This window comes from Heteronotia binoei, chromosome 17 (genome assembly GCF_032191835.1).
Source record: "Heteronotia binoei isolate CCM8104 ecotype False Entrance Well chromosome 17, APGP_CSIRO_Hbin_v1, whole genome shotgun sequence".
Taxonomy (NCBI): domain Eukaryota; kingdom Metazoa; phylum Chordata; class Lepidosauria; order Squamata; family Gekkonidae; genus Heteronotia; species Heteronotia binoei.
Window position 1 is genome coordinate 30,254,092 of NC_083239.1, and position 23,164 is coordinate 30,277,255.

Genomic DNA, 23,164 nt, shown 5'->3' on the forward strand with positions numbered 1-23,164 from the left:
GATCTCAGGCCCCTGCTGCCGTTCCCTGTGAGCCAGCCCGGGCGCCAAAATGGCGCCGACACTGACACAACCGAACGTTCAGCGCCAAGGGAAACTCAGCGCTTCCCCCCTCCCTTCCTTCCCACCGGCTTCCCGCTCTTTTTGGCAGCGTTGTCATGACTCCGCGCCCGAGACGTCTTTCAGACCATAGATCCGCCACGTCCCCTCCCCTCCTCCGTGCAAGGCATGCTGGGATCACCCCCCCACCACCGGGTCTTCCAGTTTCCCAGCCTGCCCTGCGCCCAGTGAATGGGGGCAGTCGCAAGATGGCGGCGAACGCGAACTCTGCCGGTGGCGGCGGGAGCCTCCCTCTCTTTGACTGCCCGAGCTGGTGAGGGTGGGGGCCCTGTGGCCGTGGAGAGCGGGGACGGTGCTCGCCAAGTCCGAGGGGGCTGGATTTCTTGAGGCGAGGGGACAGGAATCTCAGTAGTACGGGAGGGCCACAGTGGAGCTCCTGGAACCCCCTTTGATGGAGGGGGAAAAGAGGAGACTTACCAATACTCGGCCAGGCTTACGCCCCTGAATTTATTTTTCCCCGCATTGTCACTCTCTGCCCTTGCACACGTTGAGTAATTGTAAATGGTGTCTCTGAGGATGGGAAGAGTATGTTCCTTACATCATCTGGTACCTCTGACCATGGGAAGAGTGTGTATTCCTTAGTCCAAGCTGGCACCTCCGAGCACGCACAGGGTGCATTTGTCTGACAACTTTAAGATACCCATGTGATGTGAGCATAAAGAATGTGTGCCTTTGAGCATGGTCGGAAAGCATCCTGTGTTATCCTGTGCAGAGTTGAAAAGGGTGGCTGTGCATGGGAAGAAGACATGCTGCTTATCAAAAGATCCTGAGAAGAATGTTGCCTTATGATTGAATTATTACATCTAGGGGTAGTATTGTGGAGAAGAGTTCCCAAATGGGCTAGAGCCAACCCTTAAGCTTTTGGGAAGTTGTTCGTCTTCCCTTGTCCTCCACAGCTGTCATGAGATACTAGTGGTGTAGTCCTAAGCAAAGCTAATCCTTTTAAGCGCAGTAATGTCTAACTCTGCACTGTTATTTTGACCTGGTGACTCATGTCTTGGAGGAAAGGTAATGAACATGAATGACTTCATGTGGTTGAAGGGTAAAATTTGGGTAGTAATTCAGATCAGGCCTTTTGACCAAAATAGGGAGGAAATGCAGCCCTTTGGAGTTGCGGTGGCATTTCCTTGCTTGTGTGTAGATTTAGGGTGTGCACCACAATGTACCTATCCTACAACTTTGAATGTAGGTTTTTCCACTGTAGCATAAAGATCACTAGAGTGTGTAGTTGTACTAATAGTTGCTGCATTCACAAAATTCACCCATGATTTGAATTCAAATAAATAATTTAAATGCTTAAAGAATGTTGCAGGTGTGTTACGTGCTGTCAAGTCACTGCCGACTTAAGGTGAATAATGTTAGCAAATTTGAAATGCTAGCAAATGAAGACAAATACATTATGTACAAGCCTTGACCATGTACAAGTACTGAGGTTTGTCTGTTTCATTAGCTCACATTTAGCCCTAGCATGATTGATTTTCAGTATAGCAGCCCTGACAAGTGTAAACAAGCAGACTATTTACAAAATATACCACTGGAAATTTTTTCTGGGGTATTTACCACCCTATATCACTGCTTTCAGTGGAAGCAAATGCCCACCTCTAGGAAAGGAGATTGGGGTGGGGGGGGGTTGCGCACTCGTTCTTTTGGCCCTACACAGGAAGAGTTACCCCTCTCCAGGGAACAACTCTGGCAGTCTGCTTAAGTTCTGTTAGTGAGGCAAGGAGTGATGGGAAAACACAACAAGAGAACTTGTCAGACCTGAAATTTTGGTGGAATTTGATCCCCCTAATGGAGAACACATGCAATTTTCTCTGTACATATGTGTTGGGGGGGAAATAGCACAAATCTTAAATAACCCAGAAAATACTTACCATCACATTGGCAGACACAGTCTTGTTGGTCTCCCCCCCCCCCTCAGTTTGCCGAAGGAATCAAAAATAGAGGGTGTTCTTGCCGAAAGATGCATGTCACTGAATTATTTAATTCCTCTCAAGGTTTGTGCAGAGTTTAGATTGTGAGTGGCAGCATTCAAAGGTAGTTATTTACATCACATTTTAGTTAAGCTGAGGAGCGAGGAGTAACTCTGAGGCTTTGTACTGGAACTCCACATTTCATAATCATAATGCCCAGATATCCCTCCTGCCTAATATCAGAATAGAGCTGTAGTATAAAGGAATGGTTCAAAAGGGTGATTTTATAAGGGAAAAGGATTATGGTCGATTGCACTGTGTATTGTATATATCCTCTTTTATTATATTGCCTCCAGCTTTCCTTGTATATCTCATAACTGGGGGTTTTTTTGCATTGTTTTCAAATTTTGTTACCCTGCTCCTCTTGCACCGTTTCCTAGATCTCTATTGCACTTTAAAAAATATTTTGTGATCTGCCTTGAGTCTCTGGGGAAAAGGCAGGGTGTAACTGAATAAACAAACATTGGCTGCCATGGGGAAGCTTAAATAGTTATTATTTTATCTCATAATGAAGAGTAAGAGAGAGAACTGAAATGTTTACTAGTCATGAAAGGTTTTTGTTGTCATGCTAACTTTAGATATGGGGATTACAAAGGCTACTTTTAACCATTCCTAAATAAAACTTGTTTATTTTTCCCCACCTAGGGCAGGAAAACCACCACCAGGGCTACACTTGGATGTGGTAAAAGGTGACAAACTTATTGAGGTATGAAAATAGATGCAGAGGAATACTTCTGGTGTTAATTGCTTCAGCTACCCATCTGAAGCAGAAAATCCAGCAAGCAATGATTAGAGGGTGTATTTTTCTTTGATGCTGGCTCAGTCTCAGAGCATTTATGGTAGACTGTGGGTAAACCCGTTGCCGTGTTCGATCTATGTTTATATTTCATCCATCCTCACAATAACTCTTTGAGATGGCTAATGTTTCTTGTATCTCTCACTACCTGTTGTTCACACTGTCTCACTGTTTGGATTATAAACAGTTAATCTGCTCTTTAGCACTGCAGACCTAAAAGCTTTCACACCCTGACTGGAGGCTACAGTTGGGGAGGGGCCATGGCTCAGTGGCAGAACATCTGTTTGGTGTGCACAAGGTCCCGGGCTCAATTCCTGGCATCTCAGGTGTAAAAAGGATCAGATGATGTGGCAGACCTTTACCTGAGATGCTGGAGAACAGCTCCCAGTCTGAGTAAACGATACTGGCCTTAATTGATCAAGGATTCAGTATAGGGCAGCTTCATGTGTACAGGTTATAAGTTTCATCCCTACAGGTTTATCCAAGCAGCACTTGATACTAACCAAGCCATCTCTCCTCCAGTGCTCATTTAGAGTTCAGAGGGGTAGCTAGTGATGGCTGGGTCCCAGAAGTGCAACATTAAATCAAGCCCTGAAGTGATGAAGCTCGAGTGTGCAAAGGAACACACTGGGTTATAGCTCAGAGGCACAGACAAGTTTTTAGGTCTTTGACACCACTGAAGCATTCCTGATTATCTATTCCTATTCCCCCCCTCCCCCCCCTGTCAAGTTCTTTGTGATTTTGTCAGCTGTGCCACAGGGAAAGCAGTGCTAAAAGCATAGTGTTTTGTCATTTGCTTGTCCATTGATATCTCAGCTTTTTCTGGAAGCTTGCCCGGCTATGTCTTCTGCTGAAACTCTTGCCACCCAAGTGGGTTTCAGCGTGTCATCTCTGGAAAGCTGCACCCAGAGGCTCTGAACATTTTTCTTATGTTGTTCAATTCACATTAACATAATTTCTTGGCATAGTGTTTGGTCTCAGCGCAGCCAGAAGTGTGCTATAATAGCAGTGGGAGGGGGCATGTTGAATGATTTTGCAGTAGCCACAGTGTGATCTGACAGAAGCTAAAGGTGCCAAATGATTTTATGGTGCGTTGATCTTGGCTATTTTTGTTGCTTGCCGCATGGCATCTTCAAGATTCTAGATTCAATTTGCAACACTTCAGCACTAGGAAATGTGTGAAGTGAGAGACATAAGTGAAAAGGGGCAAACATGCTAGCTGTAGCTTCATTTAAAATCCATTGTTAAATATTAAGGTCCTTTTCTCTCTTCTAGCAGGAAATGAATTTCCATCACTGATTACTGTTCAGTCGGCTCATGCTCCCTTCTCTTAGAGTGGGACTTAATTCCAAATATGTTACCATCCAGCCTTGTATGAGCAGTTGACAGCCCAGTCCCATGCAGTTACCGTGATCAAAACCAGTTTAAATCATTAGATTTCATCTGGAGTAACCAACATAAGAACATAACAGAAGCCATGTTGGATCAGGCCAGCAGCCCATCCAATCCAACACTCTGTCACACAGTGGCAAAAAACCCCAGGTGCCATCAGGAGGTCCACTAGTGGGGCCAGGACACTAGAAGCCTTCCCACTGTTGTCGTCCCCCATCCCCCCCAGCATCAAGACTACAGTGCATCAGAGCCCCAGACAGAGAGTTCCATTTGTACCCCGTGGCTAAAAGCCACTGATAGACCTCTGCTCCATATGTTTATCCAATCCCTTCTTGAAGCCGTCTATGCATGTAGCTGCCACCACCTACTGTGACAGTGAATTCTATGTGATAATCACACTTTGGGTGTTTAGAATTGTACTGTTAGAGTTGCAGTGCTGTCCTGTGTAGCATTACTGCCTAAGCCATTGATTTCATACTATAAATTGCATTGATGCCATTGCCTTGGTTATAATGGATCTCCTGGTGGAGGAAAATATTTGCCTTACAGGAATCTCATCAAGAAAATGTGCATCTATGAAAGGAGAAGGCAGGACACATTCTGGTGGGGTGGGGGGAGCAACGTGCAAGTTGTGCAAATTTTAGGACCATTTAAGCCCATAAGTGAGATTAGGTTTGGTCCCATGATGTTTGGTCTCAGTCAGGCAGAGTTGGCAGTGGTCCCATTACTATGCTTTGTAAAACCAGAAAAAAATCATGTTACAGCTTTTCTGTGAGACTCTAGTGAAAACCTGGTATTCTGCCACTGTCAGGAACTAAAACGGTATTATGCAAACATGGATGGATCCTGTCTAGACAGCTGCACATCCATATTTGAGCCAATGTAGCAGTTGCAGTATTGCGCCAGGATCTGGGAGACCAGGTTCAAATCTCTCCACTTCGTCATGGAAGCTCTCTGGGTCACCTTGGGGCAATCAACCCCTTTCAGCCTAACCTACCTCCTAGGGTTGTTGTGAAGATAAAATGGAGGAGAAGAGAATGCTGTTAGTTGCCTTGGGTCTCCAGTGGGGAGAAAAGTGAGATATAAAAAAGTAAATAAATAATGTATGTGGCTTGACTTAGGCCTTCCAAGATTGTGCCTCGGGAGAGACAGGAACTCAGGCTTCATTGCCCTTACTGAATCAAAACATTTTTCCTCCATTTGTTCTACTGAAGGTGTTTTCAAACTAGTGCTTCCATTCTTTTGAATACTGCATGTGGCCTGAAATGCAGAAATCATACCAAAGATAGTTCCATCATCAACCTCGCTGGATTCTATTTCACTTCCAGCTTCATCTAATCTGTTTGGGGCATCCCCAGACCTTTGGGGTAGGATGTAGCCTGTCTCTGTTCTCCTCTGGTTGACACACTACAGTTTGGTACCAAGTTCTTTCAGCTTTTTGGCTCCATGCTTTTACAAAGTCTCAGCAAAAATCCAGGCGTCTTAATGTTGCCGTCTGTCTGATGTCTCATCTCAGAAACTGATAATCGATGAGAAGAAATACTATCTCTTTGGGAGAAACCCTGACCTGTGTGACTTCACCATCGATCACCAGTCCTGCTCCCGGGTCCACGCTGCTTTGGTCTACCACAAACATCTGAAAAGGGTTTTCCTTATAGATCTCAACAGCAGTAAGTTGGTCGATAATTAACTTAATGGGGGAGTAGAGCAGTAGAGGAGATTGTTAAAATTGTATCTCAGGGGCACATGTCATTTATTTTTGCATAATGACAAACAGAAGGGCAAGAATTTCACTTCTTTAAAAAGCCTTGAACACACACATCCCACCTTCTGTAGATGAGGATGATAGAAGATGGAGAGAGAGGTGAGGCTCTTAAGGTAGCTTCCTGCTGTGCATCATATCCAAGTGACATCTTCCTTCCCCATGGCAACCGTTGTTGCAACATCTCCAAGCTCCTCCAGGCTCCTCGGTGCCTGTAGGCTTTTATCACTAGGGCCACAGTTACAGGATCTGAGTACTTTTCAGGTCCTTTGAGCTCCCAGGCTGGGGGCTTGCGACACCACCTTGCAGCTTTTCAGAGGAAGGTGCAAAGCCTAACAAGGCTTAAAGCTGCCAAGCAAGTGTTGCTACTGCTGTATTGGCTTGTGCGTATTTCTGTATATTTCTGTGCTTTTTTCCTCTTGGTAGAGGGCCACCTTGACCCTGGGGGAGTGGGGCACACACAGAAATGAACACACTGTAGGACAGCATAAGGTGGGGAATAAATTGGATGACTTGTCCCATACCTGTCCTGTAGCTACAGAGCAATGGCTTTGAAGGTCGCTAAAGCGAGAGAAATAGCAGCTTCATTTATTTAGATCTTTATATCTGTCTTTTCTCCTCAGTGCGGGGGGGGAGGCTTCCAGTGTTGTTTCGCCTTCCTCCATTTTGTCCTTACAACAATCAGCCTTGTGAGATAGGTTAGACTGGGGTGGCCAAACTGTGGCTCAGGAGCCACATGTGGCCCTTTAACACATATCGTATGGCTCTCAGAGCCCCCACTGCCTTGTTGGCCAGCTTGGAGAAGGCATTTCTCTCTTTAAATCACTTCTCCAAACCAAGCCAGCTGGGAGCTTGGGGAATTCATTTAAAGTTAATATTGCTTTATTTCCACCTCTCCTTCCCCCAGTATACTTGCCTTTCCTTCCTTCCTGTCCTGTGGCTTTCAAACATCTGATATTCATGTCTTGCAGCTCTTAAACATCTGACATGTATTCTATGTGGTTCTAGGGAGAGAGTTTGGCCATCCCTGGGTTAAAAAGAGAGTGTGTGACTGGACCACGGTCACCCAGTGAGTGTCTACAGCAGAAAGGGGTTTCAAACTCAGGCCTCCCAGATTCACATCCAACACTTCAATCACAGTGGCTTCAAAGAACCCCCGCCTCACCCCACCCCAAAAAATTGAGTAAAGTAAAACAACTCTCCACGAGGCTTAAAGAAGTATGTTAATGGCTAATGGTTTCTCTGCATGTGTTATGGTTTTGTTCCCAAAAACATTCAGCACATGGCACGTTTTTGGGCCACATTCGTTTGGAACCTCACAAGCCACAGCAGATTCCCATCGACTCGACGGTTTCTTTCGGCGCCTCTACACGGGCCTACACTCTGAGAGAAAAGCCTCAGACGTTGCCCTCCGCAGTGAAAGGAGATGAGAAAATGACTACTGAGGACGACGAACTCAAGGGATTGCTTGGCCTACCTGAAGAGGAGACGGAGTTAGATGTGAGTACCTAAAATGGGCCTTGAAACTTCCTTAAGCCAGGTACAGACGGTTGGTGCAGATATCTTGGAGTGCTATCAAAAGAGCCAGTTTGGTGTAGTGGTTAAGTGTGCTGACTCTTATCTGGGAGAACCAGGTTTGATTCCCCACTCCTCCACTTGCACCTGCTGGAATGGCCTTGGGTTAGCCATAGCTCTGGCAGAGGTTGTCCTTGAAAGGGCAGCTGCTGTGAGAGCCCTCTTAGCCCCACCCATCTCACAGGGTGTCTGTTGTGGGAGGAGAAGATATAGGAGATTGTAAGCCGCTCCGAGTCTCTGATTCAGAGAGAAGAGTGGGGTAAAAATCTGCTATTCTTCTTAAATTTTTCTGTCTTCTCTGGCTGGCAGAATTTCTCTAGAGTCTCAGGCAATGAAGGATCTTTCCCAGCTCCCATTACCTGAGATCGTTTTCACTGGAGATGCCAGGAACTTGACCTGGGACATTTTATGAGCAAACTTTGTGCTAATTTCAGCTCCACTCCTCTTTAACCTTGAGCATTTTCTCTCATGAACATACTAAGTTTCCTTATCTTGACTCTGATCTTGTACAGTCTGTTAACTGGAAGTGCTGGGGTTTGAATCTGAGACCTTATGCATACAAAATGCATTCCACATAGGGGTGGGCACAGACCAGGGAAGCCTGGTTCAGTTCAGGACTCGTGAACCAAGCAGCCCCAAACAAACCCCTGAGCCAGAAACCCTGCTGAAACTGAACCAGTTCAGGACCCCTGGCAACACACTCGCATCACTTCTAGGTGGTGCCCGTGTAATCTAGAAGTGACGTAAGCATGTCACTCCTGATACACTCACATCAGTTTCAGGTGATGTCGGGCGCTGCCCCAACACGCATCACTTCAGGATGACTTGGGAGCAGTGCCCACGCCACCTGGAGGCTCAACACCCAATCCAAATAGAAACTCAGTGAGTGTTCCGAGGAAGGTGATTTTTTGAACTCAGCAAAGTCTGGCTTGGATTTTTTCTCAGGTTCAGATGTGTACTCATCCCTAATTTCACAGACAGGTACTTGTCTGACTAGTGCTGTTTCTTAGATCCGTCTCAAGAAGGAAATAGGAAAATTTCCCTTAGATCAAGCTGGAGCATTAGCAGCACCAAAAGGGAGGTATCTTGGCCTTTTTGCAGTGGGCATTTGCAGCGGGCAACCTGTGTTTAAATGAAGCTGCCTTATACTGAATCAGACCATTGATCCATCAAGATCAGTATCATCTATTCTAACTGGCAGCAGCAAGGCCTCAGGCAGAGGTCTTTCATGCCACTTACTGTATCGTTCTTTTGAGTGGTGATGCCAGGAATTGAACCTTGGATCTTCTACACATGAAGCACGTGTTCCACAGTAAACCACACCCACTCTCCAAAAGATCGCCAAGAATAGCTAAACTCTTATAGATCCCTCTGAGCTAAACTGAGTCTAGTTACAAATGGGCCTCTTGCCCTCAGCAAAGCCACAAAACATCTTAGTCAGGCTACGGCCTGCTGCTAACTGCCCTCCTGGCCTTCCTCCAGTATTGAAGGCACCTTTGCCCTTTTAACCTAACCCTGGGTTCTTTTTGTGGGGTTCAGGAAGAACGGAACTTAGCCTTTAAATTTCCAAAGGTGGTGCTATGTACTGACAGTCCATTGTCTGGGTCTGCAGAACCTGACAGAGTTCAACACCGCCCACAACAAGAGGATCTCCACATTAACCATAGAAGAAGGGAACTTGGATATCCAGAGACCAAAGCGAAAACGGAAGAACTCAAGAGTAACGTTCAGCGATGACGATGAGATCATCAATCCAGGTGAACGCTTTAGATCCACCCTTGATTCTGCGTCCCTCTATTGGTGTCAGTCAGTCATACATGAAGCTTTACATCAAACCTGTCTACTTGCTCTTCAAAACTCTGTCTTTCCTAAGGAGTTTCCCTGCATAAACCTGTCGCTTCACCTGCTAGAATAGGAGTCCCCAACCCTTTTGAACCTGTGGGCTCCTTTGGAATTCTGACATAGTGTGATGGGCATGGCCACAAAAGGACTGCCATAAAATGGCTGCTGCAAGAAACGGAGCCAGCCCCAAAATGGCTGCTGCAGCTTACCTTCGGTCACGCAGTTAAGATCTTTGTGGTATGGAGGCAGCTGCTGGGTACTCAGAAGGCTGATTATAACAAACTTAAAAATAACAAAGTATTTATTACACAATGTAACAATTAAAAACAAGATGGGGGCATAGAAATACTACAATCCAATTTATAGAAATCGTATATCAACTGAACATGAATCACATAACAGAATATCTCAAAAGCTACTAGGCCAGATGCGTTTCAGCTGTAAGAGCCTTCTTCAGTGGCCTAAAACCAGTAGCACACTCTTAAAACAAATTGTAAAACATAAGAGCCAGGTAGGCTTGTAGTATTTCAATATGAGGGTTGGCTACATGTGAAAACCAGGCTTGTATATAATTCTGAGCCAACCCACAAAGAGGACAGTGTCTCTCTCCAGTTATTCTTTCTCTGGCCAATTATCCAACATCTCTGTGTTTGTGTTAATGTGTATATTATACTGTGTAATAAATACTTTATATTTAAAATTTTGTAATACTCAGCCTTCTGAGGACCTAGGCTGTTTCCACAGTTGGGTTTCTTCTTTGTGGGGGCAGCTCCTGCCAAAGGAACATTTTTGAAAATTTGCAGAGCCAATTCCATCTCTAGTCCTCAGTCAGAAGCATAGCTGAGCAAAAGCCTCATCAACCCCACCCACTTTCTAAAAACACTTGGTGGGCACCAGGAAAGGTGTTGGCAGGCACCATAATGGCCATGGGCACAGCATTGGGAAGCCCAATGCTAGAAAATGGTCGTGCTCCACTTCCCATTTTCCTTTTCCTATTCCAGCAGGTCCTTAGACAAATGATGTGCTTGGTACAGAGCAGAGGTGGGCAGCCCTTGGCAAATGTGCCAAAAGTGGCATGCCAAAGCATTTTGCTTGGCATGAAAGGCCAAATTTCCACAGAGATAAAAGGGAAGAGGATTCAGGAGGATTCTGAAGATGGCAGGAAGAGAAGGTGGGGTGTGTGGGCATTGAGGACTGCAGCCTTTTTTGCAGAACTCTAGTTACCTGTGGCACAGAGTGGTAAAGTTGTAGTACTGCAGTCCGAGCTCTCTGCTCACAACCTGAGTTCAATCTTGGCGGAAGCTGGGTTCAGGTAGCCGGCTCAAGGTTGACTCAGCCTTCCATCCTTTCAAGGTCGGTAAAATGAGTTACCCAGCTAGCTGGGGGGAAAGTGTAGATGACTGGGGAAGGCAATGGCAAACCACCCTGTAAAAAGTCTGCCGTGAAAACGTCGTGATGCGACGTCACCCCAAAGTCGGAAATGACTGGTGCTTGCACAGGGGACTGCCTTTACCTTTGCCTTTAGTTACTTTTACTTCCTCAAGGATGTTTTAAAAATACAAGCTGAGAATAGGAGGGGCCTCTTCTCCTTTGCACTGAGACTGCTGTAAGGTGTCTGTACGCGTCGGGCAGCATGTCAGAGTCAAGTCTGAAGGTGTCAGTGCACAGAGATTTTGCTGAATAAGTTGTTGGTAATAAACTTGCTCTGACACTTGTCTTAAAACCCTTTTCAGGCTAAATCAACATTTCACAACCCATTTTACGAAGTAACTATTGTGTTTTAATGCGCTTTACCCATACAGAGGACGTGGACCCTTCTGTTGGACGTTTCAGAAACATGGTGCAGACTGCAGTTGTTCCGGTGAAGGTATGCTGCTGTTTTATAAAGGTGCCACAGTTTAAAATCTGGGTAATTTGTGCTTTGTGTTTGGATTCTTTTATTGCTAGATTAGGGTAAACTTGAGACTTGCTTCCTAATCCTAATTTGGTGGTGGAAAGTGCCATCAAGCTGCAGCCGATTTACGGCAATCCCCTCACGGGGCTTTCAAGGCAAAAGACAAACAGTGATTAGCCATTGCCTGGCTCTGCATAGTAACCTCGGACTTCTTTGGCGGTGTTCCATCCAAGGACCAGCCAGGGCTGACCCTGCTTAGTTTCCGAGACCTGATGAGATCAGGCTAGCCCGGGCCATCCACTTTACTTAGAGAGCCAGTTTGGTGTAGTGGTTAAGTGCACAGACTCTTACCTGGGAGAACTGGGTTTGATTCCCCACTCCTCCACTTGCAGCTGCTCTAATGGCCTTGGGTCAGCCATAGCTCTGGCAGAGGTTGTCCTTGAAAGGGCAGCTGCTGTGAAAGTCCCCTCAGCCTCACCCACCTCACAGGGTGTCTGTTGTGGGAGGAGAAGATAGAGATTGTAAGCCGCTCTGAGTCTCTGATTCAGAGAGAAGGGCGGGGTATACATCTGCAATTCTTCTTACTTAAGAATAATAATTTTTTATTGGAACACACTTCAATTAAATGTGGTAAAGACATATTGCTCATTGCAGTTCATCTGGAACTTTTTACATAAATCGGTTAGGAATACATTTACATCTCATCATTCCGCCCCGCTAGAGACATCATGATGCCACTATGCTCCTCTCCACTTAAATGGGTTTGGGCATGTTCTTTATGAGACAGTCATATTAAGGTGGTCACAGTTGTGAATAATGTCCTTGTGCAGGACTCTTGAAGTGTATTTTGAGAAAAGTACATGAAATGCCAGAGCCACCAAACAAAGCATTTAGAGCATTACAGGGAATGAATGGTTTGTCCTGAGTTGTTACTTCACCTCAAATCAGGGATGCACAACACTTAGGTGAGCCATAAGGAATCTCTTGACTGCTGCTAAGTGAGCTACTTCATGATAGTGCCTGGCTCCATTATGGCTGTATAACTAGGGGACTGGGGCATCAGACTGCATCTTCACAGTTGCCCTCCTGAGAGGTGGCATTCTGTCCTCCCCTCCCCTCTGGTGCCTCCACAGGAAATTCTTCTGTTACACCCTAGGGCAGGGTTTCCCAAACTTTTCTTCCCCTTGGCCTGGTTCTTTCCCTGTGGTATGAGTGAAGGACAATCAGGGAGCGATACAGACACTGCGCTCTGGCCAGGAGCTTTCCCCATCCTCATGTTTCTGAACATCAGAGAGGGATGAGGGAGGGCTTCTGGCCAGCATGCAGTCTCAGTATCGCTCCCTGATCATCCTCCGGGTGAAGGACGATACAGACATGCAGACTGACCAGGAGCTTTCCCTGCCCTCTCTGATGTTTCCGAACATCAGAGAGGGACAAGGGAGGGCTTCTGGCCAGTGTGTGTGTAGTAGTAGTAGTAGACCTTTATTGGCATTGATATAAGAGTACAGTATACTTTAAAACCGACAGTAACACTATAAAATATTGTAAAACCGTAGAAGAACCAGCAAAAGTTAAATGACATAAAATAGCTGTGGGCTATGCATGAGTAAAAGCCTCTCTGATTTGGATCGCAACCTGTAAAAAGCAAGCCACGTGAGTGGTGACAAAGTTGTGTTTCCCGTGGAGTAAAAAGCGAACTTTAGCATTGACAGAGAGGTCTTGATGGTCAAAGAGCAGTGTGCAGTGTCTGTAGCACTCTCTGAGTGCTACAGTTGGTGTGAGGGGCAGGGGCTGGAGCATGGCATGAAGTGCCAAAGATAAATAGATAAATCTTGGGGGTGTAATGGAGAAGGGTCTTAGTGTTTGTGAATGGAAGCCTCTGTGATCCAAATGGGATGTTTCTTGTCGGGGGAGGAAGGGGCATTCTGCAGTCTTCCCAGAATTCTCACCACATACCTGGAATGCAGAAAGAAGTTGCAGGGAGAGGGAGGTTTGGAACATTATCTCTTGGCATTCTGCCCCTGCCCCTAACTCCTTGCCATATTCCTGTTGGAACCCAGAGAAGACGTTCCCAGAAGGGAAGGAGTTGGGATTGCCAAAGCCACCCCTTTTCTGGGAGTCAGCTTTCTGATTTCCTCACCACCACGGCTAGATTTTCCTTGAGGAAAGAAGTTTGGGAGGAGTTGGGAGGAGGGAGAGTCCAGCTGCAATTTATACTCTGCAGACTTAAAGAACCCCAGCTTTGTTAGGACAGCTGGGTTCAGTTTGGTGTCTAGAATGGTTTAGAACATTCATTCATTCAATTTATATCCTGCCCTCCCTGCTGAGGCAGGCTCAGGGCAGCTTACAAGAGCCAAATTGACATAGTTCACCATAAAACAATTAAGAACAGTTTAAAACAGTAAAATCATCATAAAGTGCTATACGTGTGATGGCAAAATGGATCAGTCCATGATCGCCATATACAGATAGGAGATCCAGTCAATACTAGATGGAAATCCGAAGTCTAGGCTCCCTGGGGTGCAGGGCACCAAGCGCAGGTGGCCGTTGTAAAATTGGTGGGCGCAGCGTCTTAGTCGAAGGCCTGGTGGAAGAGCTCCATCTTGCAAGCCTTGCGGGATTGTAAAAGATCCTGCAGGGCTCTGATGGCTTCAAAGAACACATTTCGCCAGCACGGGGCTGCAGCTGAAAAAGCCCTAATTGTAGCCATTCTAGCATCTTTGGGGCCAGGGAGTACAAGGAGATTTTGGGCTGACCGTAGTACTCTCTGGGGAACATTGGGGAAAGCTGGTCCTAGCCATATTAGGCTTTATACTTAAGAACCAGCATCTTGAAGTATGCTATAGGCAGCCAGTGCAGCACCTTCAGCACAGTCTGAAACACTCCCCTCAAGGGCAGATCTAGTAACAGCTTGGCTGCTGCATTCTGAATCATTTGCAGCTTCCAGATTTGGGTCAAGGGCAGCTCCCATGTAGAGAGCATTGCAGTAATCCAGTCTTGAGGAGACCATTGCGTGGATCACTATTGCCAAGTTGCTGCTTTCAAGGAAGGGAACCAGCTGCCTGATCATCCAAAGCCCACTGATTTCAGGCCATTGGTCCATATCAGACTGGGATTTGGGTGATGCAGGTTGGAATCCCCAGCATGCCGTGGAAATTTGCTGAGTTGTGAGGGTAACACGGAGGAAAGAAGAATGTCGTGAGCTGCTTTGAGTCCCCAATGGGTAGAAAGGTGGAACAGAAATGAAGTAAATAAATATCTGTTTAAGCCATCCAAAATCCAAGCACAATTTGCACTGCTTTAGCGTAGTGTGGGTGGTCTTTTTTTATAAAAAAGAATTAGTTTCATGCAGCTACATAATCCAATTGAGTATACCATTGGACAGAACCTGAGATTGTTTGAATATAAAATGTGCTCTATAACTGGATCATAACTCCTCTCCTTTAAGAAAATCTGAAATTTCCTGACACTGAGTTCAGACCATTGGTCCAACCTACTGCAGTACTGACTGCTCTCACCAGCAGCCGGTGTCCAGGGTCTCGGGCAAAAGATCGTTCACATAGCCTGTTACTGATCCTTTTAACTGGAGATGCCAGGGATTGAACCTGGGGCCTTCTGCATGCCCAGCAGATGCTGTACCCCTGAGCCATGGCCTTCCCGGTGTTGAGCTATGAGTTGCCAGCTAAGACCAGCAGCTACTCCCCAGGGTCTCAGGAGGAGAAAACTCTTTCCCAGCACCTGTTGCCTGCAGTCTTTTTAATTGTAGATGCCAGGGATTGAACTTGGGGCTGCCTCGCATGCAAAGCCAGTGTTGTACCACTGACCTGCAGCCCCCCTGCAAAATTGCATTTTGCGCAGCTACCCCACTAATGTTTCCACTCCTCTTTATTTTTTTGGCCCTACTGCAGATTGTTGGTTTATGATAGTAGTGCAGTTGGCAGCACTCTCAGCCTCTTGCGCCGCTGCAAACAAGCCATCTGTTCCCTAAGCAAAGGGGTCCATGCAGACAGCACTCATGAAAGTGAAACTATAGCTGAGTGGAAAGATTTTAATAGCACAGCGTGCCTGTTATTAAAACAACTTCCTTAATGTTAGTTTCCATTGAGTTCTAACAGTTTTGGAATGGAGGGGACCCAATTTGACAGAAATGGCTCTTGTTCTTACAAAGTGGAAATTGGTAAAGCAGCAGAGATCCAAGCGTGACGCAGAGGGAAGATTTGGCCTGTGGAAAATCCCCCTTGATGCATTGCACCACACAAGAGATAAGTTTACAAGAAGGAGCTTTTAGTTCCTTGGGTGTTACTCAGCCCTGTGGTTCCTCCTGCAAAGTGTCTCGTCACTACTTTTCCTTTTTAATGGAAAGGAACGAACCCTTACGAATGGGTGTGGGGGGGAGAGATTTGCTGCTGCAGCAGGGCAAAAATACAGATTTACAGCTGAGCGCTTTAATGGAAAGGAAGAAGAGGAGTTGGTTTTTGCACCCAGTGTTTCTCTACCATGAGGAGTCTCAAAGCGGCTTGCAATCTTCTTCTCCTCCTCTCCCCACAACAGGCACCCTGTGAAGTAGGTGGGGCCAAGAGAGTTCTGGAAGAACTGTGACTGGCCCATGCAGGCTTCATGGGGAGGAGGAGTGGAGAATCAAAGTCGGCTCTCCAGATTAGAGTCCACCACTCTTAAACACTACTGTGCACCGTGCTTGTTCAGGACTGCTTGAACTCAACATGGTCTATGGCACGAGATTCAGGACAGAAAGGCCATGCAGTGCATAGTTATCTTACGGAATTTACTGTCTCAGGACAGTGGCCCCAGGTGTTCAGAGGCAATTGGATAAATGCATGGGAGATCAGTGGCTGTGATTAGGGATGAAATCTGCATGCTCAAAGGCATAAGAACATAAGAGAAGCCATGTTGGAACAGGCCAATGGCCTATCCAGTCCAACACTCTGTCACACAGTGGCCAAAAAAATAGGTTCCATCAGAAGGTCTATCAGTGGAACTAGGACCCTAGAAGCTCTCCCACTGTTGCCCTCCCCAAGCACCAAGAATACAGAGCATCACTGCCCCAGACAGAGAGTTCCAACAATACGCTGTGGCTCATAACCACTGATGGACCTCTGCTCCATAGGTTTATCCAGTCTGCTCTTAAAGCTGTCTATGGCAACAAACTTTTTTTTTGGGGGGGGGGTGTGTCAAATAGTGCAGGTGGGTCCACTTGAGTACATTTCTGAAGATTTCCAGATGCAACATTTTGGGGGGCGGGGGTGTTCTGAGCAGGATAGGAGGCGAGGTGAGAAAGTTGCGCTCTTTGCACAGAAATCCACCCATCCACAGAAGCTCTGAGGCAGAGCCAGGTCATTGCTTTCCAGTTCAGTTGCTTGTGGGTGGGGCTAAACAGAAATACCTCTGCTGTTGGATCATTCCTATTAAGTCAGTGTTTGTTCCGACTACAGAAAAAACGAATGGACAGCTCGGGCTCCCTGAGCGCGGACGAGTCCATGACGCGGCGCATGCAGAACTTTCCCTACAGCGGAGGATTGTACGGTGGCCTGCCTCCGACTCACAACGAGACGGGTACCCAGGCCCACAGCATCCATGGCACAGCGCTCATCGGGGGCCTTCCGATGCCCTACCCTAACCTCGCCCCCGACGTGGACTTGACTCCGGTTGCGCCGTCCACAGTGGCCATGAACCCGGCTCCCAACCCGGCCGTCTTTAATCCCGAAGTTGTGAATGAGCCCAAGAAAAAGAAGTATGCAAAAGAGGCATGGCCAGGCAAGAAGCCCACTCCTTCTCTTTTGATCTGAAGTGCGGAGAGAGCTTGGGTGTGTGTGTGTGTTGGGTGGGGAGAGTTAAGGGAACAGCAAACAGAACTGTACAAGCGCCACAGGCATCTTTCAGGCTCGGGACCTAACTGTGCTGTAGCCAAGCGACAGGGCTGAGTTTTCCCTTTGAGATCGACTTTCAAAACTGTTCTACAGATGTCTACAAAGAAGCAAAGGAGTCCACAAATATATCTCTCACTGCCTGTGGAACCTCAATGCCTCGTCTGCAGCCCTTTCCTCTTTAGCTCAGCCTTTCTAGTCCCATGATTATTTTTGCTCTGAGGTTCTTTGTGGGTTTGAGGGGGCGCTCCATTGGGTGACGATGCACCACTAAGCATTCACGATTCAATAGTGGATAGAGTGCTGAAGTGTCTGGGCCAGATTTTACCCTACTGTTCTCAAGCAAGGCTCTCTTCCTCTGGAGAAGGCGTAGAGCATGCCAGAATCAAAAACAGGTCTACAATTGAATCAGCTTCCATTGAATCAGAGAAAACAAATTCCCTTAGATCTCAGGATCAGCAAAATGCATTTTAGTCTACCTTCCGGTTGCCAAGGTAGGTGCAGCAGCCCCTGAATGCCAGGAAGCACAAGGCATGAGGATAGAACGGATTAACTGCTACTCAAGTGCCCTGGACTGAAAGCACCAAAGGAATTTCACTTTTGAGCATCCCTGTGAGATCTAGTTAACATGAGATCCTGAGAGCATTCCTTTACAGGCAGAAGATGCCGAAGCAGCAGCCCTCAGCCTTTCAGAGGGGTTTACGCTTTGGGACACAGACGGGCTCGGTAAGAAATTCAGCTACACCTTGGTTTTCTGCAGAAGCGTTCAGGTTGCTGGCTGTTGGCCTCCAGTGTCTTCTACCTGAGGATGGTTTCCCATTTGTGGGCATTCACTGCCAGTGTGCCCACAGAGGCATCAGCAGGAGTGACAGTCCCATCCAAAGGGTTCTCTACGCTTTCCCCTTGCACCTGCCACCCTTGGTCACCAGAATCTTTGCTGATTTAAAGATCAGTAGTAGGTGTTTCACTGTAGTGTAATAACACTATAACACACCTATTTCCAATTTATTTAGAAAGGTATCCCAAAAGTCTAGAGTTGGGAAGAACAAGCTGGAGGAGAAATGGTGCCTGTTATGGGCAGTAAGGTGCAGACCTGCACCTTCTTGTCCATAGTGTGACCAGGCCTGCTTCGGGCATGATCTTTCTGGATCTATCATACCAAAGCAGGTTTAGCAAAACATGTAACAAAGCATGGGAAGACACGGAAGGTGAAGAGCCGCAGAACAATTTTATATTGGTGACAAAAAAGGGGTTTGGGGCGGGGGGGCAGGGTGCAGAACCTCTGTGGAAGCAACCTTTACTTTGCTAATTTCAAAACCAGCACCTACAGAAAAGTAGGTCAGGTGACTGCTATTTATAACACACACGATTTTTCAGGTAGGAATGCTGCCCAAGCTAAAACAGCCCCTTAGTCTGTACTATGCTACAATTTTCACCTTCCTTAACAGCTGAGTGGGAATAAGGCTTGACTTGGGGACACATTCCAAATCCAAAACACAGATAGTGCAGCTGTTCCAGACCTGTGTATTGTGTAGGTTTTAAGTACGTATGAAATCAGTGCTCGTTTGGTCTCAGAGTCTTGTGTTACCATCCTGTTCAAGTGTCTCCATATCTGGACTCTGTTCAGATATCAGCCCCTCCTGTTAATCACACCATCTGATCGCCTTGCTCTTCCTTTACAGTTAGGTATACGATGCCATTGGCATCTCTGGCAGTTGGCCACCCTACGTAGGATGACATGGCTGATGCAGAAGCTGAGCTCTTTGCTCGGTTGATTCCAGCAGAAGAATTAAGCGTGCTCCACTCCTCTCCAGTGGAAATCCACAGCATTAGCCCAGCCAGGTTGCGCCCTGAGTTTCAGCAGCATAGCAGCTACCCAAAGTTACCTCTTGTCACTTATACGATCAGGCTGAACAGATATTTGGGAGGGGGGTTAATTCAGCACACCAGCTGCTTCCCCAAATGGAGACAGCATTTTCTATTATATTGAGATCTGAAATAGATAAGTCTCGAAGTCCCCCTTTCCCAAATCTGCTGTTGTCTGTTTCTTCCTATGGTGTACATAAGGGTCCCTTTGTGAAATTGGAGCTATTTCTTCTTCGTACGGTCATGCAACATTTTTTTTTTCCTTTTAAGGTTGTGGTAGCCAGTGGCTCGTGAGCTTTAGTATTCAATCCTCCTAAGCCGTCTGTGGTCTCATTCACAACTTCTGCAACCTTCTGGGTAATTTTTTTTTTTTTTAGTTTAACCCTTCCCGGGCTCACAGAGGAGCCACATTGCTTCTTCAGGATAACAACCAGGAGTTGACAGCAGTTCAGTTTTGTTTGTATTTTTCCCCAATTGCAGGATTTCAAAAGAAATGTTCTAAGTGGCTTTGCAGGATTCTATCCCTGGGGGAATTTTTATTCCTCTCTGTTCTCAGTCGCTCAGCTTCCTTAGGGATTGTGCAGACTTTTAACTTACAGATTTCTGAAGCCAGTCTTGGCCGGTAAGGGGGCGCGGGGTGGGGAGGGAGGGGATGAAAGCCATGGGACTCTGTACAGAAGTTTGTACATTTGTGTAATAGGCCTTTTCACACTGTTTGGCTTTTTACCTGTAACCTTTACTACACTGTAAATTAAATGAACGTTTTGCCAAATAGAGAATTGCAGATGTTACCAGGGGATGGGGGGTCAGGGTCAGTTCGCAAGGAGCAGTGCCTAGGATCAGAAGCAGCTGGGTGGGAGGAGGAACAGAAGACGAAAGAGGTGGAGGATAGAGCAGAGCTTCAGAGGGATCAGGGTAAGAGCCAGTGAGAGCCAGTTTGGTGTAGTGGTTAAGTGTGCGGACTCTTATCTGGGAGAACCAGGTTTGATTCCCCCACTTGCAGCTGCTGGAATGGCCTTGGGTTAGCCATAGCTATCGCAGGAGTTGTCCTTGAAAGGGCAGCTGCTGTGAGAACCCTCTCAGCCCCACCCACCTCACAGGGTGTCTGTTGTGGGGGGAGAAGACATAGGAGATTGTAAGCTGCTCTGAGTCTCTGATTCAGAGGGTATAAATCTGCAGTCATCTTCTAAGGAGGCAACAAGCCAAAACCAGCTCCTTGTGAGTAGTAGGTCTTGAAGAACCAAGTTTGAGACCAATGGCACTTTTAAGTCCAACAAAGTTTAATTCTGGATATAAGTAGGGCTTTTTTTGTAGCAGGAACTCCTTTGCATATTAGGCCAAACACCCCTGATGTAGCCAATCCTGAAGCTTACAGAAGGCCCTGCATTAAGAGCCCTGTAAGTTCTTGGAAGATTTGCTACATCAGGAATGTGTGGACTAATATGCAAAGCGGGGGGGGGGGGGAGCCGTGGGTATAAGTTTTCACATGCATGCACACACTTCATCATGTGCACACGAAAGCTTATACCCAGAATTAAACACTGGTGGTCTTAAAGGTGCCACTGGACTTCAACTTAGTCCTGTTGCTTCAGACCCACATGAATCAGACCTGACTCAGGAGTGTCGGTCCAGTGTTAGAGCTCAGCAACACGGCTCAGGAAGCAGATAAAAGAACCCTGAAGTATCTCTCCGTGACTTCAAATCATGAGTTTCTGGAGCAGCAAAGCCACATATCCTAGTCTAAAACCACATCTCAGCAATGCAAACACCAGGCATTTAAACACCTCTGGAGAAGGACCTACTGTGGTGCGTTTTTGTTACAAGTGCACTGAGAATTATCTAATTACAGTTCTTTAACCAGCACAAATCCAAAAGAGACGCGGAACAACTTTGCTGTATTTGCAGCCTCTTGCTGGTATTCGAGCTTGGCCTGAAGTTATTGCTTCTCCCCTGACTTCCCTCTTTGGAGCTGAGTGTAATTTTGAAACTAGGTCCCATTGCCAGTGAATTGTTGTGCCTGCCCTGGGAAAGTAACACTCGCTTCCCTTATTTAAAATTTTAACATCCTGCCTCTCCATATAAATGGCCACAGAGCACTTTTACACTAGCAAATGGATACAAATTTTAAAAATGAGCTAGAAACAGCAGCAAAGTGATTGTTACCAAAAAAAATTCAAGTAACAAAAAAGCAATATTAAAAATAAGCAGAATAATTTCAAGCATCAGTTTAAAGGCTAGGGAACCTTAAACATATGATGCAGCCTTATACTAAATCAGACCCAGTCCATCAAAGTATTGTCTACTCAGACTGGCAGTGGCTCTCCAGGGTCTCAAGCTGAGGTTTTTCACACCTATTTGCCTGGACCTATTTATAGTGGAGATGCCAGGGATTGAACCTGGGACCTTCTGCTTACCAAGCAGATGCTCTACCGTTGAGCCACCATCCCTCCCCCAAGAGGAAATGAGAATGTGTCTTAAAAAAGCAAGATGACTCAGAACTCCACAAGGAAGTGGGGTCTCAAAAGGCTTAACACAGTTTGCAAATTCAGTGTCAGGCAAGTTACTGCAGGTGGACATTCAGAGCATGGTCATGTCTGTAGTGCCCACTTGGCCTCAAAATAGGAGGACTACAAAACAGAACCTAGGACACTGGGGCAGCCGCTCTCTGGAGTCTTGGCCAGCAGCCCTTCACATCACCTCTTCCCTATTCCTTGTAACTGGAGATGCCAAGGATTGAACCTGGAGCCTTCTGGTGGTCTAGATCAGGTTTTTCCAAGATGGTGCCTGAGGGTGCTATAGTACCCATCAAGCGTTCTTGGAAAAGGGCCAGGGCCAGGTTGGGCTTTTGCCCCGCAAGGCTTCTGAATAGCTGTTGGAGATTTGATTGATCCTGCAGATTTTTTTAAAATATTACTTTGCCACCACAGCACAAGAACTCTTCATAGTGTTCCTGAAGGTAAGCTGCAGCAGCCATTTTATGGCTACGACCACCATACTGTGTCAGAATTCCAAAGGTGCCCACAGGCTAAAAAAAGATTGGGACCCCCTGGTCTGTATAGGATGAGGGACAACTCCCAGATCATTAAGAGTTTTATTTGTATTTTAATTCAGTAACCCACCTTTCCAGGAAAGTGCGATAATGTCCATCTCCCCTCCCACCTTATTCTCTCAACAACCTAGTGAGGTAGCCAAAATAAACTGGAGTCTTCTGGGGCGTTGAAAACTAACAACTTTTAATTCATCATAGTCTTTTCTGTGTAGTCCCACATGAGACTGGACATGTGCTCAGGCCAGCCACCAGAAGATTTCTAGCTAGCTTAGTTACAGAGCAGGAGGGACCCCTCCCAGTCAGCCATTTTGGCCATTTTCCCACCTATGGTCACATGCTTGGGAGAGGGGCCCCTTTCCCTCCCACAATTCTCTTTGCTGCTGCCTTGAGCAGAATGTTCCTAGTTAGCTCTTGTCTTTTTAAAAACAATTTATTGGCAAAGTGCTCCTCTTGCTCAACAAAGATGACTCGTCTTTTGTGCCTCAGGGAAAACCACAACTTAGTGGCATGTAAGATCTACCAGCAATTTACCCTGAAGGCCTATGCAGATCGCCTTATGGGAGAAGGCTTTGCCTTGACCAATCCAGCAATTAAAACATTTACTCCAGTAGAATAATCTATCTTTTCAGCCCCCAAAACAATCACCAATTGCATTTCCCACCCTTAGTTGATGCTTTCAGTCCAGTCAATTCCAAGGTCAGATGCAAACCACAGGCGTTCCGGGACCCCAGAATGGACCCCAACCAGGTCCTCATCAGAACCACCACCAAACAAACACAGATCAAAATTTAAACACAAAAGCCAGCTGTCTGTATCGACGGATCCGACTCGCTCAGAATCAAAAGGGGCAGCTTTGAAGGAACCGAAAGAACCAGTTCCAAGAGCTATTATCAAGGTCAGTGGGCATATTACCCCATGCACCCCAATTTTGATTCAAACTCAGTTCTCATCAAAGTCTGACCCTTTAGGCATGACACCCCACTCCCACTGGTACTACTGCCATCAAACGGGAGGGA

The 23,164-nt window shown here is 46.4% G+C and overlaps 1 protein-coding gene and 1 non-coding gene across 3 annotated transcripts; both read left to right on the plus strand.

Moving 5' to 3' along the window:
• The first annotated feature begins 243 nt into the window (after positions 1–243).
• On the plus strand, positions 244–17,389 carry PPP1R8 (protein phosphatase 1 regulatory subunit 8). 2 transcript variants are annotated; one of them, XM_060258242.1, is made up of 7 exons: positions 244–370; positions 2,736–2,796; positions 5,795–5,948; positions 7,320–7,540; positions 9,228–9,372; positions 11,260–11,324; positions 16,802–17,389. In XM_060258242.1, exons 1-7 carry the CDS (start codon positions 306–308, stop codon positions 17,153–17,155), a joined length of 1,065 nt encoding a protein of 354 aa, XP_060114225.1. In that variant the 5' UTR covers positions 244–305; the 3' UTR covers positions 17,156–17,389. The 2 variants fall into 2 exon arrangements, with proteins under 2 accessions (XP_060114225.1, XP_060114226.1); XM_060258243.1 differs by lacking the exons at positions 244–370; positions 2,736–2,796; positions 5,795–5,948 and adding an exon at positions 6,276–6,423.
• LOC132586573 (small Cajal body-specific RNA 1) lies at positions 3,373–3,539 on the plus strand. The gene has a single exon (XR_009556380.1). It is a non-coding gene; the product is annotated as a small Cajal body-specific RNA 1 (non-coding RNA).
• Positions 17,390–23,164: the final 5,775 nt, after the last annotated feature.

What these genes read in the sequence shown, in the direction of transcription:
- PPP1R8 (XM_060258242.1), top strand. Translation starts at nt 306, where the DNA reads ATGGCGGCGAACGCGAACTCTGCCGGTGGCGGCGGGAGCCTCCCTCTC. An exon ending in CTCTTTGACTGCCCGAGCTG is followed by an intron (nt 371 to 2,735) that starts GTGAGGGTGGGG and finishes TTCCCCACCTAG; the next exon opens with GGCAGGAAAACCACCACCAG. An exon ending in AAGAGGAGACGGAGTTAGAT is followed by an intron (nt 7,541 to 9,227) that starts GTGAGTACCTAA and finishes CTGGGTCTGCAG; the next exon opens with AACCTGACAGAGTTCAACAC.